General features: G+C 37.4%; 1 protein-coding gene across 1 annotated transcript in view; it reads right to left on the reverse strand.

The window, feature by feature from the left end:
* Window positions 1-504: 504 nt before the first annotated feature.
* Window positions 505-18,153, reverse strand: part of ROBO1 (roundabout guidance receptor 1) — a 306,344-nt gene continuing 288,695 nt past the window's right edge. The window contains exons 24-29 of the mRNA XM_065676377.1: window positions 17,677-17,928; window positions 13,782-14,191; window positions 11,631-11,783; window positions 4,311-4,619; window positions 2,820-3,019; window positions 505-2,230 (exon numbers count right to left, since the gene is read on the reverse strand). Coding sequence (XP_065532449.1) covers window positions 2,216-2,230; window positions 2,820-3,019; window positions 4,311-4,619; window positions 11,631-11,783; window positions 13,782-14,191; window positions 17,677-17,928 — 1,339 coding nt within the window. The 3' untranslated portion in view covers window positions 505-2,215. The remainder of the gene's footprint in view (window positions 2,231-2,819; window positions 3,020-4,310; window positions 4,620-11,630; window positions 11,784-13,781; window positions 14,192-17,676; window positions 17,929-18,153) is intronic.

Below are 18,153 nucleotides of genomic sequence, written 5' to 3' on the forward strand. Positions count from 1 at the left end.
CTTATGAAAATGCAAGAGCAGAAAAAGGACCATCACCTACTTGATCATCATCCAAAGCAGGACTCCACTTGGCTACAGCACAGGAGGGCCACAGGCAGGTAAGAAAACTTGCATTTTGTGCAGGTCTCGACAACCATATCATTCATAACATTCATTCCTTTCACTTACTTGGATCCCATTTGCTTTGTAACACATGTATCTCTCCCCTGAGGTGAATGCTTTTGTTGGTACAGATTTCCTTCATCAGCTCTCTCTGGAAATTGGCAGGCTAAGAGACGTTTCCGTTATCACAGTTCATCAAGTGCCCAGAAATCAGATCTTTGAGGCAATCTATTGTAATTATGTAAAATTTCAGACTGCAGCCAGCTCTCCCACTTCGCTCAGGCTACTGCAACTACACAATTTCAGTGGGAAGAGATTCCAACTCTTATCAATAGAAACAAGATCAGAGTTGGCCCTAAGATTACGTTTGAGGGAAAACAAGAAACTACACAAGAAAGATAATGTATTTGAGAACATTTTTAATAAATAATGTGACAAAAATTACTTTTCTGATTATTGGATCCTCAGTATGCAAAATTATGGCTAAAATATGAGGTTTCTTACATGAACATAATGAAAACATTAATCACATGGATTGTTCCTTTAGTACTGCACACCCTTTCTATGGAACCTTTCTTTAAAAATCAGCTAAATGAAAAATTTCAGTCCTCGGTAAACACCAAAACACTTTTTTTTTTTCCTTTTTTTTTTTTTTCCATTGGGGCTAGTCCTGATAGCTGTCAATAACAAACACACATTTTCCCATTAGCACCAATGACAAAGAAATTTTATCGTTACAAAAAAGATCAGAAAACCTACAGACAGAGGACATCATTTGGCAAATTCAATGCAACTAATGCCTCTATTTCAGCTTTAATGACAACCCAATGTTGAGAGAGGCCACAGCAAAATTGGTAATTTTCTGGAAGTCCAGGAAAAGTGAGAAGTGTTTTGATTATGGCCCACATTTACTTTTGTTACTTTACCGTCTGTCATCATTCAAATATTCCAAATACAAACATAGAGCATTAACACAAAAAGGAAAATACCCCAAACAAATGCTTAACATTTTCAATAAGACAAAAAAAAAAAAGGTTAATAGTTACAATGGTTTTACAAACAAAGTTTAGTGATTGTGCTTTTAAAACCAAAAAAAAAAAAAAAAAAAAAAAGATAAGCAGTGCATTACAAAAAACCATTAATCACCAAGGTCAAAGAAAACTTCTTTAAGTGGCACTTCTTCTTTAAGGTGAATTGACACAAGTAGAGGTCTGAGATTTGGGCCAGTAACAGTTAATGATATTACCCAATTATTATTAAAAATGTCCGTTGATTTTCTTGCTTCTGTTCTAAGCATGGTTGAAGCTGAAAGTTAGACAAAGTTTCAGATAAACTTGCTCATGGTGTGATTAGGCAAACAGCAATCACATTGGTTTACCTCCTGCCTATCCCAAAGGACATTTTTAATAAGAATGTACTTAATGATGAAAATGGAAAGACAAATCAAAGTACCACAGGGGATTTAAAATGAGTACATATTTACATTAAGAGCCACCTCATCCCAAATTAATTTTACTTGCATTTGTAAAACTTTATCATCTGCAAAAGGTTAGCAAGAGACTGGCAGAGAACAAGACACACAGTCTTTATTGGAATTGCAAGATATCATTTGCATTCACGGCAGACTACAGCAAAACCCCTAGAATAAAACAATGTTCAGCATGATGTTCACTTTGGGGATCTTTTTAATCAATGCTGTATTACTTGCAATGTTATCGACTGGCTCACTGGTGTACCGGCAATGTACTAAGCACTGCCTTGCTGGGGAGAAACCTTGGGATCCCAGAGCCTGGAATACCCTTCTGTTCTAATCCTGAAGCAGCAGCTGGCCCAAGTACCACGAAGAGCAGCTTACCTGCCTTCTCGGGCAGCGAAGGTGATGCACTTAAGTGTTACGGAATAGGCAAGGGCCATTCCTAATAAGGAGGGTTTACAAAAAAGAGTAAAATAAAAACTAGTATTTTGATGGCATGAAGAAAGATGAAAAATTGTACACTCTGATTGCACTGAACATTATTTCTGGCGTCAAACATCATCAGACTTGAGGCATCTTAAGTGATTTGTTTTTTTCTGATTAGATTTTAAAAGCCGGTAACAGTACATGTCGTTGTCTTCAGCTTTCTGTTTCCTGTATTAAAAAACAAAAGGACACAAACAAACACATTAGATTTTATTATTCAAAGTTTGTTTCACATAATTCTTAGAGATTTGTTAATTTTATGTAATAATTACTACTTTTAATTACATCCAGCAACATGGCTGCATGTTGGACACCCTTTCTATAATCAGGATTTAAACTGAGTATCATTAGGCAGAAAAAAAGAAGAAAGTTTATATCTTAACATGTAATAAAATGATTAAGTGCCAAAAAATGTGAAAGGCAGGGTCGAGGTGTTGTTAGATGCTCTAGTTCTTCATTTTCACTTTAGAAAGAATCTGGATAATGTAAAGTGCTCATTTAAGCATTGCATTTCTGCAAGTTCTGTTCCATAGGCTTTAGTGTGCTACATATTACTTTCTGGTTTTTCTACATATCACTTTCTGGTTTTGACATATACTTAAATTTTCTTTTCTTGGACTGGGCATAACATTAATAGATAAATATACTATTTTTTTTCTGAAAAGAAATATTGCTGGATCAAGTGTTTTTTTTCTTGGCATCTAAGTGCACAAAACAGCCTTATTCTAGTCATCTTCAGTAGTACAACTGCATTTACCTCCATCTCTTCTTCTTCCTCTTCTCCTTGTTCATATGCTCCCAGTACTTGCATTTCTGCAACATTCCTTCGGGCTATATTTGCTTGATCTGCCCTCTGTCTGCTTCCTGATCCTCTTGATGACATCGAGCTGGAGGAGCTGGGATCTCTAGGATTATTTGATGTTGGAAACGTTGGTCTAGAATATGGCAGGATGTCCTCTGTATAATGAAATACAAGAATGTTACAGTTACAAGCCCAGAGATACTGTGATCCTAAAATTTCTGCATGCACTTGATTTATTTTACTTTTTATGATCCTCAGTAGGTTTAAAGCAATGCCTGACAGGAATATGAAATACACTGTCTCTATAACAGCATTACAGAAGCTTTCTCGAGGAAATTTATAGTATTCAGGTGGAAACATTCACCACAGAATAACTAATTCATGAGTACTGTCCACTTCATTTCAATTTATGATCCCCGCTCTATGTTCTACAGGAAAATTAAGAAAAAACCCACCCCTTGTAGTATATTTTGTTATGACTGAGTAGGAGGAAATGACAATATGTGGATGATACCCACTAGGAGCTCATTCCATCTAAATAACAGACCATGCATTTCTCAGACTGAGTCTGAAACAAAATTAGTGGGCATGTTTTAAAATTTCAGCACCATTCTCTAAGTTAACCTTCTAACAACTTTTCTTACAGCAATCCACTGTAACCAACCTCTTACTAACGTGCCCATTTAACCAACTTACTACTCAATCACCCCTGACACTCACCCCAGACACCTGCAGGAAAAAAGGACCAGGCATTTGTATGAATCTGGGTTGAAAGTCTTAATTAACACTTGGCAAATTCCACTAATCATGTTCCATTAATTAGTAATCTTAACAACTTCCATACACAAGAAATTACACTGATTAGGTCTGATTCATATAATGCCATATCAGTTAGCATTTATAACTAATGCATTACTACTATGGCTTTCCTTTTTTTTTTAAACAGGACCAGGTACCATTCCGTCCCTTTTCCCGTTTATAGATACGCAGAAATGGGTCAGGTACCAATTCTTTGACAGAAAATGTTAAATACCTGACTTACAGATGTATTATTTGAACTTCATTCAGTTCCCTTATACATTAGATTATAAGTAGACAGATTAAATATAACTAGACTACAAATGCATGGTAGTGACAAGGACACTGATCCCTATAGCCCTTGTGGAATACTTTTATTTGGGCTTCCTCAGTGCTAACTTTAATACATGATGTGTATACAGAAAGCAAGAGAGAGAATCTGTGTTTTTCATAGGCTTTTATTTCCATTTTACCCTAATGAGAGCGTGCAATGTGATCTATACTAGCACTGTATAATTACAAGAAATGCTGACAACTCAGCAGGCCTAACTTCACTCAAACCAGTGGTGTGAGAGACCTAAAAATAGCTGGCCTGTTCCCTGTTATCAACACCCAATACTTCACTAAACCCAGAGCATGCAAAATAACCTTGAAGAATATGAGTTTTTGCTGGTGTGCCTTCTCGTTTTGGTGCTTTATTTCCTCGCAGTTTCCCATCGTTCTGCTGTTCCTGCGATTCTCTCCGTTCTCCCGAATTTGTTCGCACATCTGAATGCTGTCTCCCATCCACCCCGTCCCTTCCCTTGTAGCTTGCTCCTTTCCTTTCCGCGGATCTGTCTGTCCTCGCTTCTATAGAAGCCAGTTTTGGCAGCATGACCGGCCGCACCTCCAGCTGTGATTTGGACTGGCCAGTTGGTGACTTTATAGTTGGAGGTGGCACAGGAGGGGGTGGCAAATCTACAAAGTTGAGAAAGAAGAACACTTATAATGACATTATGCACTGGTGAAATGAAGAAATAATATTGACTTGAACTGAAGAAACTGATGCCTTATTTACTTTCAACCCTCCCTTTGCCCTTCTCTCTCCACCCCTAAAAGTATTATGTTGCTGTTACAACATCTGAGGGGTATTTTTTCCAAGGCTTGAGCTTTAAAAATGCAAAGTAAACACCTTTCACTGCCTTTTCACATTACAATATTTTCTTAAAAATCATACTATAGGAACCTGGATATTAATATGTCAGTTATGAATATCAACACAGAGTTAAAGACATTAACATATCTTTGCTGAGATTTGTCATTTTTCCTAAGCCCATTCAACATCACAGCAGCTTGTGCTGTATTTGCTCAAGGTCTTCACTGTACTGAGTGTTAAAGCAAGTTGGCTCATGTGTAAGAATGTGTATCAGATACACTGCTGATATAGGTAAGGATAAACTATATTAATTATTGCATTCTTTTTTCAAAATATTAGGTTAATCGGACATACATATTCTTGGTGTCTCGGGGTATGAGATGTAAGAAAGTCCACACTAGAACAACAAAACAGACAAACAAGACTTTGAATTTGTCTGCTTGAATTAGCACAGCTTAAGGGGTTCTAAAATATTGTATATTTTTAAATACTATTTATAAGGCCCACAAGTGCTTTATTTAATTGTATTTTTCTCTATTAAGACTTTAAACTAGAATGTGTAAACTGTTCATCAGCATACAATATTGCTCCGTGGAATATAAAATGTTCAGGGAAAAATGTAGAAGTCAAACAAGGAAGCAACAATACAAAAGTGGTTCATAACAAAGATGCAGGAAGAAAACACGTGCACATAACAGAACAACAGGTTAAAGAAAGTAAAATGTGAAAGATGCCTCTGAAGTTAATATTCTCAAATGAGATTGCTAAAAAAACCCCAAAGAGCACTATTAAAAAACATAACTTCAGCATTTTTTAATAGTGTGTATTCATTCTTTCTACTTCCACAAAAATCTTGGAGCAGCTGTGTTTTTCAAACAGCATCACTATATATACAGTTAATTCACAGTCTATTCAAGAGAAGACTTTGACTGAAAATTAGCTAAATTGGGCCAAGAATAAAGGTAGTACTCTTGAATAAGAAAAAAATAGCATCTAACTAAAAATTCAGATATGGCAGATGTCAGACATTTTCAAGAGGTCTTCCAGTGACACAAAGCAGAAATGACTTGATCTAGCCCTTTGGGAAGGTGTAGCAATGCAGTATTCAGTGATTGATGCAAGCTTACTGGGCACCATCCCCTATGTTAAACTGCTGACATAACTTGGCATTGCCATTGACCTGTTTTAAATTAGACTGGAAATTTTATCAGTTGTACAGACCGGGATGATGAGGAAGAAAAATGTTTTAAAGTACATTTCCTGAGGTTGGACATGCTTCAGGTAAATGAGATCTGTAGCACCCTTATTGCTGCATTAACTCTACTGTCTTGGTGAAAAACACAAAAAAAGGAGAAAAAAACCCCAAACCAAAACACAAAAAACTCAATCAAGCAATCAAGAAAACTTCTTGTTCTATGGTACGCCATGCATAAGGAATCAAATCTATTTTACAAGAACAGAGAAACTCCTTTCTTTCTGTCCCTCTTAGCTAAGTGCAGGATGGACAAGTGGCCCAGTATTCCCTGCAATTTCTGCAGGTTATTTTGGTTTTCAAACTCTGGGGAGTTTGGGGAACATCAGTTTTGAAGAGTAGTTAAACAACTGACTATTGAGACTCAGTTTTAAATAGCTACTGAACACTTACCATTTGCAGGTACCTTTTAAGAAAATGCACTGTTATTTCCAAAACTTGAAAAGGCGCTAATGTAAATTAGCTGGAAGCTTGGCTATAATAAATGGCTAAATCTAAATATAATTGTATTTACAGGGTGGGCAATGGAGATGGTGATGGTTCCTGCCTTTTGCAGAATGCTTTTAGCAATTATAGAACTTGGACAAGATTTTAAAAATAAGATAAACTCTGCATTAGACTGTGGAGATTCAAACATTTTGCTTTCTTAGGAGAACATCTTTCTCACAAGACGTCTTCTCTCAGAAAAGGACATACTGAATCACAAGTGGTTGAAGGCCCTCAGAAGTGTAGGCTTCTGGAACCACAGCTGCTGATGCAGTATCTTGTGTTTCACATTCCTGACTCTCTGTATTAAATTATCAGAGCACTGAACAGCCCTTCTGTTGAGCCTGCTGATGTAAAGAGAGTGTAGGTACTTAACATCAAGCTTTTTCAGTCACCCTTGGAGCCAGTCTCTAATAGTTGTGGCACAGCAATGCACTGGCTGTAAATACCAAAGGCAAGGAACAGCATCTTTCCTGTGGCTTTTAAAATACAAATTGGAATAAATTATTTTACTCAAGAATCCTACCCAGCTACCCAGGACAATGAACAAAGTGGTGTTAAATCTTGACTATGGAAAGGAAAGATGCATTGATATAAAAACTTTCATAAAACAGCAGTAGCTCTGTGGTACAGTAATAACTAAAGAAAAGTGATATTCTCTTTTGAGAACATTTTTGCAACCTGCAGGGAAACTATAAAAATCTTCATTATAACACAGTACACCTCGCTGAGAAGAATCCTTCACAGAGGCAAAAAACCCCCATACTTTCCAGAGGTCAACACTATTACACCCTGTGGTATTTATTTTAAAAGCTCAGATCACAGGGAAAATCCAGATTCAATCAGCCTCCTCAAGCACAAATCGGCACACTTCTTATTGAAAGCAAAATGGAAGCTTCCATTGTAAGGAATAAAAAATAAATCACAAATCAACATCAAACCTATATAAAGAACTCAGAAGTATTTCTTAAAGGTCAGCTGTGCTCACATGTTTCATTCATGTCTCTGTATTACTGTTGTACTGCTTCCCACGTAACTCAGACAATTAATGGATGTCATTTCATAGCACTCTCTACAGGGGAAATTTTCCATACATGTCTTTTGAAAAGAGCAATAATTTTCTAAATGAGAACACACACAGGAATCATGGGATAAGCAAACCACCAGTGGGGAAAAATAATCTGCTAAGTTACTTTGGCATTGAAGTGGAGAAACTACAGATAAGCACAAAAAGGTGAATTTTAAGGAGAGACAAATGAGGGAAGCAAGCCTTAGTATGCAACTTTCTCTTTTTAAGTTCCGTCAGGCTGTAGATTTCTACAGTCATACCCTGATGAAAACAGCAGAGTTACAGATTTGATGCAGTACTGGAGAAGACACAAAGTCATGTTTTTCTATTGCATATTTATGCAGGAATGCAAAACTCAGGATTTTGCCTGATTTAGTAAAGCTTTAAGATCATTTAGGATTCATAGATACATAATAACCTCAGCTACTATTATTCATGTACTGAAGTTATTTTCATGCTTTATCTTTCAAGAAGCTCAAACTATACACAACTATTGGACGAATAAATAGATACAGCAAAACCCAATATGATGTTGTTGGGTTCTAGGGTTTTTTTGGCCCTTATGTACATTTACATAATGCTTTTATCAAAACAATTTTCACTCCACAAGACCTCCCTCAGCAACAAAATCAACATGTACAAAGTATCTCACAATGGAATCAGAAGTATGGACTGCAAAGAGGGCAGGTATCTGAAAATTATTATCATTCAATAGCTAACTGGCTTTTAGCACAGGTAAGAAATACATTCCTACTGATCTTTTCCATTGCTGCAATATGTGGTGTGTAGTTCTTTTTCGTACTGCACACGCAGAGGCAGACAAAAATACACATGCTGCCGGCATTCGCAATGGTTTAACATTTCAATGTGAAAATTCAAGGAAATATTTGGCAGATATTTAATTGCCTTTTGTGAGAAATTCAGATGCCCTAACATTGTGTCATTTATAGCACAGCTAAATAATTTGGTTACAGCCTCAGCCAGTTAGTTGTGAAAATGTTAGCATTGTTATCCTTTGTCACTCAGATATAACAAAGAATTAGGATTTAAAATCTCATGTGAACTGTCAATGGTGTAATTTCTATTGAAAGACCTACTAAATCAAAGCAATGGCAAAATACTTTTATCTTTTTTATCTAAATGCTTACAATTCTGAGGGCTTGTAACTACTAATATATCCATTCAAGAGAGTTCAGAGAAGACTTTCACTTATATAATTTTTGAAAAGATGAAAATATCATTTTAAAATTTGGTTTCCTAAATTCAGCATGTAAGTAGGTCAGGCAAGGTTGAGAAGGAGGCTACCTCTGTTAGTTGGTTCTTGTAATGCGCTCTCAGTTAACTCTCTAAAAGGTTAGATGAAGAGCAATTAAAAATTCATACATTTTAATCCTTACCACCTACTGAGCAAAGATTTTTAGCAACAAATATGGAGAACATTTCGCTCCCTGGATGACTGTCAAGGAACAAAAGAAATGAGCTGAAAACCTGTTCCACATGAAGTATAAACTGATTAGCAGAAAATACAAAATTGTTACTACTTGAACTACGAGAGAGCACTCTAAAAAAGGGTAGTAGTACACTTTTTACTGCTACATTAGTAAGGAGTTTCAGAAATACCAATCTCTTTCACAAAAATACTTATATGTCGCTGCTGATAATACTCTTGGCATTTTTAACCAGCCATGCAAGGATTTAAATTATTAATATACCCTTTCTCCCAGCTAATCATTTAAATTCATCATGACACCAGTATTTCATGAAACTGCTAGCAAATACTTCGTAACTTGGAACAGCAGAAAATTCTTTAGATGTGAAAGTAAATTCCAATTTGAAGGCTAAGAAAGTAATGAAGCAATGTATTTTTCTCCCTTTAGTATTTATTCAATACTTCTAGCCACACATTAATACTTAAATTTAAATTATCTGCTTTGCTCTGCTACAAACACTTGTATGTTCGCTCACTAAGAGGAAAAAAGAAGCATCTTTTTTTCAAGCACTCCTTATACAAAAGGTAAGTAACAGTGTGACATCAAGCCAATAGAAAATCCTAAGTATATGTGGGAAAGGCCAATAGTGCTCAAGTTTTTCATTAATGTTTCCGTATCACTTTCCTCCACTTAAGGAGAACAAATAGTAGGTGTTATTTTCCAGCTAATTCTAAAGAGACAATATACTAGATGTGGCTAATAAAATGAATGGTTAGAATGTTCAGTAAGGTTATAAATATGTAAATGGATTGTGAGGAAAAATAAATAAAAAAAAAAAAGTCAAAACCAAAGAAACCCTTCAACCTTTGAACTGGGTTTTATTAGATCTGCAGAAATGAAAGCCATAATTTGCTGTTCCCCAAAAGACCACACTGTATCGCACGCTAAATAGGTTAGTGGAAATTCTTACCTAATTAAAAAATATGCTGAAGTAAGCAGGTGCTATATGGTACAAAACAAATATTGATCATGACTGTCAAATCTATTGCAATATCTAACCACAATGCTTTATGGTATAACTTTGTATAACTACTTGCACAAAAACCTGTCATCAAACACAGGCCCACCTCTTATTTATTCCTCTGTTAGAAGAAGATGGCCACATAAAACTCCTGTCCGGATTTTACTTCTGATGTCCTAGCTGTTGTGTTTGTATCGACGTTTGATGCTCAGCCAATTACTCAGTTAAGAGCATTCTCTTCAAGAGAATAAAAGCTGATAAATTGTCCATAAAATCTTGCAAAACACCATTACAAGGGTCTCATAAACGTTAACATTTCTGGTAGAGTTTGGGGATTTACACCTTGTGCTGTCCTTTCACAGAAGCAAACATGCACAAAACCACTGTAATAACCTCTTGAAATCAGATAATATTCCAAGAGCTCAGTTTCACTGACAGAAGGGGCCTGGGCATAAGCCAAGAGGCCCAGGTGCACTGTGTCATGCCAGTATTTAATGCAGCCTAATATCAGATAGATGCTAGTGAGAGAAAATACTCAGAATAAAGTACAGATAATAGCACGGACAACCACTCATTGCTAAATTACTTCTGCTCATCGTGCTGTGAGCTTTGTATTAAATTTTTTTGTCAAGTGGCAGGAATCATAGGGAGAAGTGGCTCAAAACTCCCTTCTTGTAACCCTGGATAAGGATCTATAATATTAGGCTTTCATATGATAATGGCAAATGATGCCCCTCTTTGAAAAAATTCAGACTGGTAATGAAAGTCCTAATCAGATTGTTGTTGCAAAGAGCCAGGAGGTGGGGAACGATGCCTTTTTTTCCCTTCCTCCTGTTAGCCAATTCAGCAAACTTGACAAGATGGGTTAAGTCTTGGAGAATTTATCTTACATGAATTTCCAACAAAGCCTGTGGGCTGTTTTATAAAACTGGAAGGTAGTGCTTTAATAAAAGCTGCACCACCTGAGGCATTTTCATTAAAGGCTCTCTCTAGACAACATCACAATGTTTGCATTATCCTCCTACACTCCCAAGAGCATATGAGCACTACCTTTTCAGCAAGAGTTGATATTGTGTGTGAAGGCACGAAAGAAGATGATTAGATATTGCTTTTACTCACAAAGTATCTGCTTGCAACAATGCTGTGGTCAGGATTAAAATTCATTGATTTGTGCTGTCCATCATTTGAATGGGAAATTAGTTTTTTTCAGTAAAGATATATTCTGAAGTTTTTAACAGTCAGTCATGTGAACAAAGATTTTAATCCTAACCACACACATTATTCTCAATGACTGTACTATTTATGCTATCAGGGCTCTTAAATAATGACAGTAATTAGCCCATTAGGACACTATAGAAAACAGGTGCAAGGCTCTGGAGTGGAAGCATCAATATACAATATTAAGGAACTCTGGCATTTAAAATGATTAATCTGTGCAGTGTGTTTAGCAACAGGAAACACAAATCACTGAATTCTGAAACATAATGTTATCACTGTGGAAAAATTTAATGCACACACACTGAATGCATATTTAGAAAGGTTCCCTGACGTTTTCACCCATTTCAGTGGACTCACCATCTGTGTAGACTTCTCTGCGCAGATGTCCTGGCTGGTGTTTTTGCTTTTTGGCAGGTCGGACCTTCTGTATTACAACAGCACTCATGTTGCTGTCGGTAGATACAGGGCTGGTGGGTCTAGGACAGTGTGATGCATGAAAATGTCTACGGCCTGGAAATTGTTACAGAACAATAGCTATTATTTTTTATCTAATCTAAAATAAGACATTTCATACTTTCCCTTTTCACATCGGAATGACCTAGCTATATCAAACCTGAAAATACACTGCTGCAAAAACAATAACCTCCCATCCTTCCTGAAATCAGTTTTAAGGTGAGCTATAACTAAAAGCAATTGCTGTCCTATCAGTAGTCAGGCTGGCTTAGTTGCACAGAAATTAAGTAACTGCTTAGTAGCTGGTAGCTCCTGCCCCAAGAACGTGAACTCCATTGGCAGACAAGCTTAAGCAGGCTTCCCACCCAGCAAGAAAACATTTCTCTTTCAAGATGGTTTTAGCTTCCCTGGGTCGGGCAGCACAAGGTTGCCCATGCCACAAGCAGAGTAAGTCACCAGAAGGTCTCAGGTACATTCGTCCCCTATACCGCTTTGAGTGAACTACCATTAATGTGTTGGGGATATATGACTGGCTTTTTATCACAGCTTATTTGCAGATAAGAAATGTCACATTTTTAGGATATGTAGTCATGTGTGGGTAGTATCAAAATGAAGAAATCACTGCATATTATGAGCTTGACTGTTGCAAAATTATTTACCTGTAGCAGTAACGGGAGGTAAAAACATGTTTTCTAAATCTATAAATCTACACACACATAGGCACACATATTTATATGAACTTATATGTATAAAATGAATAAAATCCTGGACCTGTGGCTACGAATGGGAGTTTTGCCACCTAGTTCAATTGGCCAGGATTTCATCCAGAAGGACTAAATTACCTCCCCTCTCACTCTTCATGATGAACAGCTGTGTGGAAATGAAACAAAGGACTGTTAACTGGGTGAGGATATCAGAAATGGAAGGAAGGTTGCAAATCTGTGGAGCTGGGGTGGACACACTTGTGAGAGTACCTCTTCTCCAGGTGTGTCAGTTTAATAGGACTGACTGACAAAACATTCATAGATCTACTTAAACCTGCATCCCACCCTGTGGTATTCTTATTTCTCAGCTGAATTGTAACAACATCAATTGGGCCTAGTGAGGTTACTGACTACCTGTATATATCCAGTGATACTAGTAACCGTTATGTTGTAAAATATTAGATACTTCAAATACCGTATTTCCAATGGCGATTCAAGAGAAAAAAACCCCATACACATAAGGCCTTGTTGCATATGCATAACCTATAAACTAAACTGCAACTAATAACAGCTTTTAAATTACAAAAGCAGCACAAACCCAACTGATCTCAGTAATATAGCAGTAAGAGCTTAAGCAGCATTCTCAGAAAGATAAAATGGAAAACAACTGTATTACGGGCTTTGGTTTTTTTTTTTTTTTCAAATCCAGGGGAAATACAACTCAAGGTTTACTATTTATTTGGGCATTTCAATACAGAAGGATTAAATCTCTTATGAAGAATAAGTAAAAATGCTGGTAGCATTATACTAGGAAAAGGATAGAATTCTCTAATACCTTTTTTTCCCCACTTCATTCAGTTCTGGGTGCAAATCCACCAGCAGGGTTATGGTTTGGCAATAATCAACGAGACCAAACTACTTATGGAATTACTCACTAAAACTGATGTAGAGCAGCAATTTACTGGAACTTTTCCACCAAAACCCCTTTTTTGACTCTACCACTAGTTTAAACTGCGACACACACGCAAATTTCTAAATAATCATAGAATGGTTTGGGTTGGAAAGGACCTTAAGATCATCCAGTTCCAACCCCCCTGCCATGGGCAGCAACACCCCACAGTAGACCAGGTCGCCCAAGGCTCTGTCCAACCTGGCCTTGAACACTGCCAGGGATGGAGCATTTACCACTTCTGTGTGCAACCTGTGCCAGTGCCTCACCACCTTCACAGTAAAGAACTCCTTCCTTATGTCTAACCTGAACAACAGGAAAACAGGGAGCAGTAGAGGACAAATAACATTTCTCAGTGGCCATTTTCCCCCTCTTCTCTCATGAAACAGAGGACAAACTCACCTCCTGCTGCATCCTGCATTTGACGTCTGGCTACTTTCAGGCCCGCATATTCCGCAGCTGCTGCAACAGCCTGTGCAAAATCTGCATCGGTAAAAAAGGATCCATCGGAAGAGCTAACGCTGGACCGCCCGCTTGAGATGTTGTCTTCTTCAGAGGCTGAACCCCAGCCATTGATCATGGACCCTGTTACAGAGCTCTCCAAATCCCCAACGCTGGAGGCAGGGGTCTGCTCAAGGCCACGCAAAAGGAGCCTTCTGTTCTGCATCTTGGCAACCTCGATATCTGCCTCATCCTCTTCCTCTTCTGGTGCGTCAGTATCCATATCAGAGACCAAGGGTCCTGAGATATATCCATAGGTATGTGGTGGGGAAATAGGCCTTGGAGGGGGTGGAGGACTCACAGGCTGACGTCTGCATAAAAATACAAGGGTAAAAAGAACTGAAGTCACGTAACGCAGTCAGAGAAAATAGTAGATGATAAAAATACTCCTTTTATTTCCCAAGAAGCTTGATTTGCCTTTTTAAATCAACAGTATTTATATCTGAAAGGTCCAGGGTTGGCTGCTTTTTTTATAGTTTTTATTTTTTTATGTGAATCAGAAGTGACTTAGTTTGAAATCTACCACAGAGAAATCTTTCCATACAGTTATTTTAACAAAAACTGGCTTATTTTGCATAAAGCTGTTTATTTTTCCTAAAGTAGCACAGGTACACGCTAGGCAAAGAGGTGGTTACAGTTCATGTGACTATTTAAACATTATTTGTGCACCCCTGAGAGTAGTGTTTGTATATTGTTCTAGAAGCTTGAGACTATCAACATCAATAGATGCCTCTATCCAAACAGATTGCTCCATAAACATGGAAATACCAGGAATTTCTACTGCTTTGCAAAAAAATCCAAAGTAATTTTCCTCTGTCATTTTTCCCTATTATTATCTCATTGACAGATGGTGACTCTCATAAATCAGGTATTTTCCTTTTTTTTTGGGGGGGGGATGTAATTTTTAAATGTTAATGAATGGGAACACTTAATAATTTTGAAAGGAAAATTTAGCAAGGAAAAACCTAGTACTTTGTGGTAAGAGAAAGCTAGAACCTCCCTGGACTACATCATGTAGCCACTGCTTTCCATTTGCTGCATTACGTACTGAGTGGAATGAAGAAAAGGTCAGTTAGGGATATATACCCAATAATCATTTAATACCACTTCACCCCCATAATCCCAGAAGGCATTGCTGCCTGGAAATCTCTACCTGCCTTTGACTAGAGACCTTGCCCTATAGTTTTACTGCCTTAATTTAAAGCTCTTGTGACAACTCTCCTTATGATATATTTACCAGTCTTGCTATTCTCTAGGCTTTGGTATTAGAAGACAGGCAACTGGTTACAAAATATGCTAAGGGTTCTTGAAAATACAGCCTTCCTGCCAACCTGTAAGGATAGGCTAATAGAAAGGAGCTGGTTCATGGGCATACAGAATTCACAATACTTTGTTCTCTTCATCCGATGCAGTGGCTCTCGCTTTAACAGCGATGTTGCCTCCCACCTCAGCTCTCGCTTTAACATTGACATGATCCTGCTATCTCAGTAAATCTTTAGATTTTTTTCTCTGCTTGTCCACTCTTCCAGAGCACAGAGTTTTATTTCATTTTGCTATACTTCTAAGCAAGCTGTCTGGACAGAGGATTATTATAGTACACCATCACAATCATAATCATAATCAAGATGCCTGGTTAAAACCAGAAGTTGAGATAATATTCAGATGAACCACAAGTAAAGCTAATAAACACTATGACAAACAGTATTTTAGACATTATTTTCACTGTGAAGTCACCATTTACCCCCACCACCCCACCCTAAACAACAGAGAGGCACCACTCAGAATGCATTCTTAATGGGCAAGCATTGTCACATCATATTCAAAACAGAAACGCCCCTTAAGATTATTCAGTTCCAACCCCCCTGCCATGGGCAGGGACACATCACACTAGACCATGTTACCCAAGGCTCTGTCCAGCCTGGCCTTGAACACCGCCAGGGATGGAGCATTTATCACTTCTTTGGCAACATGTTCCAGTGCTGTTCAGCACAGTACATCCAACTCCTAAGCAGCAATGTCATGGGTCACATCAATGCCGTTAGATGGAAAAGGCAGCCAAGAGTTACAAATCAAGTAAACAGAAGTATGTGAAACTTTTTAGCTGATGAGTCGGATGTAGCAAAAAGAAAAGAAAGAATGCTTGAAAAAATAAGATAAAAAAGACAAATTTGGTCACTAGAAATTCTAAGACTTTCAGCAAAGCCAGACTTAATCATTGCATTAAAAACAAATAAGTATATATATTTTTTTTCAGTCCACTCAGTAAGCTGTATGCCCTAAGAGGCTTTAATTGGAACATCCTTTTAGATACTTCTGCCACTAGTTTTGATGACATTAATGGTGATTAACCATCAGTCTTCCTGTTGCGCTAACCTTCTACTTCCCAGGCAGTTGCTGGCTGGTTATGCTTGTTTGCATACACCTGCTCCACTGCCTGTTCTCTGTGTCAGTATGCATCTTCCACTCTCCAGAATATGGTAGCTGAAGTTCTGGAAAGTCACAACATTTTCCATTAGTATCCAGCTAATTTAACCTCGGAATAACCCAGAGAACTGAAGTGATTAAAGTGAACACTTCTGTGCCCCAACATATCAGGGCCAATGGAAATTACACTAAAATATGATTAGCCAACCACTAATAAAAAAAGTGCTTTTAAAGAGGATTTTATGAGCAAGATAGAGGAAGAGAAAAAGATACCCAGTACAAGAAGTGTTACCATAAAGAATGAAGAAAACAAATCAAGGCAGAGCAAGGAAAAGTGGAGATCAAAAGTAATAGCAGATACAGAACCTTAAAAAACCCCAGATTAGTAACTACTCCTTACTTAAAAATGGGAAACATTAACTTAAAAAAAAAAAAAACATTCTGGAAAACATATCCATAAATGTCCAGTAAGCTATATTACTGGAACCAAAATTCTGAAGTCTACTTGGGAAGATCAAATTCATTTCATCATAAAAGGCCTGCATTTCCCTAAAAATACAAAGTATGAGTAGAATATTGCAGGTAAGTTTGTATGTTTGTGGTAACAATATGTGCAAACCACTGGAGGAAAAGAAAAATCACACAAGAATTACCATTTTGGATGGAAAAGCTGTGTCTTCTTCATGAAAAGCAAGACAAGTAAGCATCATACATAAAAAGACTCATTTGGAATTCACTGTTTTATGCAAGAGAAGTTGTGAGAGTGTATTTGCAAAACAGTTTATACTACAAGCAACTCAGAGAAGGAACAAAATCTCCCTATAACAAATATCTATTAATTTTGGCCATTCCTTTAAATAAGAGTAGGTGGAAATTTAAGAGAATTTTGCAAGCGATAATTTCCTGTATTAGGATTTATGAGAGGAGGAAAATCTATAGGTTATATAAATTATATATTTATATATATTCATACATATCAGTGACAAGTTAATTGCACAGTTACTGTGAAATAATGCATGCTATTTTATGGTAATAATGCAGTAAATCTATTGGAAACAATGGAACTGTAATTATACGGTAAGTTGTGTTAACGATACCACTTTAATATCCTGATGACTGTGAATTTAACTTATGTCAGCATTGTATGTACCGTAAAGTGATATACTGCATTTCTTTCCATGGTATAATAATAAAGTAACTTAATTACACATTCCTTAGCTTACAAATAGTTCTAGTATCCCAAGTTAGAACTTAAATATTAACAGAATGAATATCATGGGAAAATATTGGCCATGCTAAATACAACAGGAATTTTCAGTGGGGCTAGGATGACTTTTGTCACGTATTTCTCACTACATTTGCATTGACACACCTCCGGTCAGGCTGGTGTTGTATGTGTCCCAGATCCTCCTGGCAGTCCTGTAACATGGGCTGGAGTTCTTCCTGGGGAGAGGGGGTGAGAGTGGCAGTTGACTGATGGCTATAGGAGACAGCGGCTGGAGAGGAAGCTGCTCCTCTGACAGGTGGAGTAGGACCTCGCTCATCTTCTTCCTCTTCCTCTAGTTCATCCTGCTGCAGATACATCCTTGCAGGTGGGACAGGACATGGAATTTCTTGGTCATAGCTAAAATGATTTTTCAAGAAAATAAGTACTGAATTTTTTATTGTGCAATTAGCATATTGGATACATGTATAAATAGCCAGAAAAAAATCACTGTATATGTGTTCTTGGAAACAGCTTAGTAAGGATGTACTGAGTGGTCACACACCACTGTCAGTGAGTGATCTCTAAATAGCCACACCACAGCTAGACGAGCAGCAACAGAATGGTATTGAAGGAAGGTCTCAC

The sequence above is a fragment of the Lathamus discolor genome, chromosome 4 (genome assembly GCF_037157495.1).
Source record: "Lathamus discolor isolate bLatDis1 chromosome 4, bLatDis1.hap1, whole genome shotgun sequence".
Classification (NCBI taxonomy): Eukaryota; Metazoa; Chordata; class Aves; order Psittaciformes; family Psittacidae; genus Lathamus; species Lathamus discolor.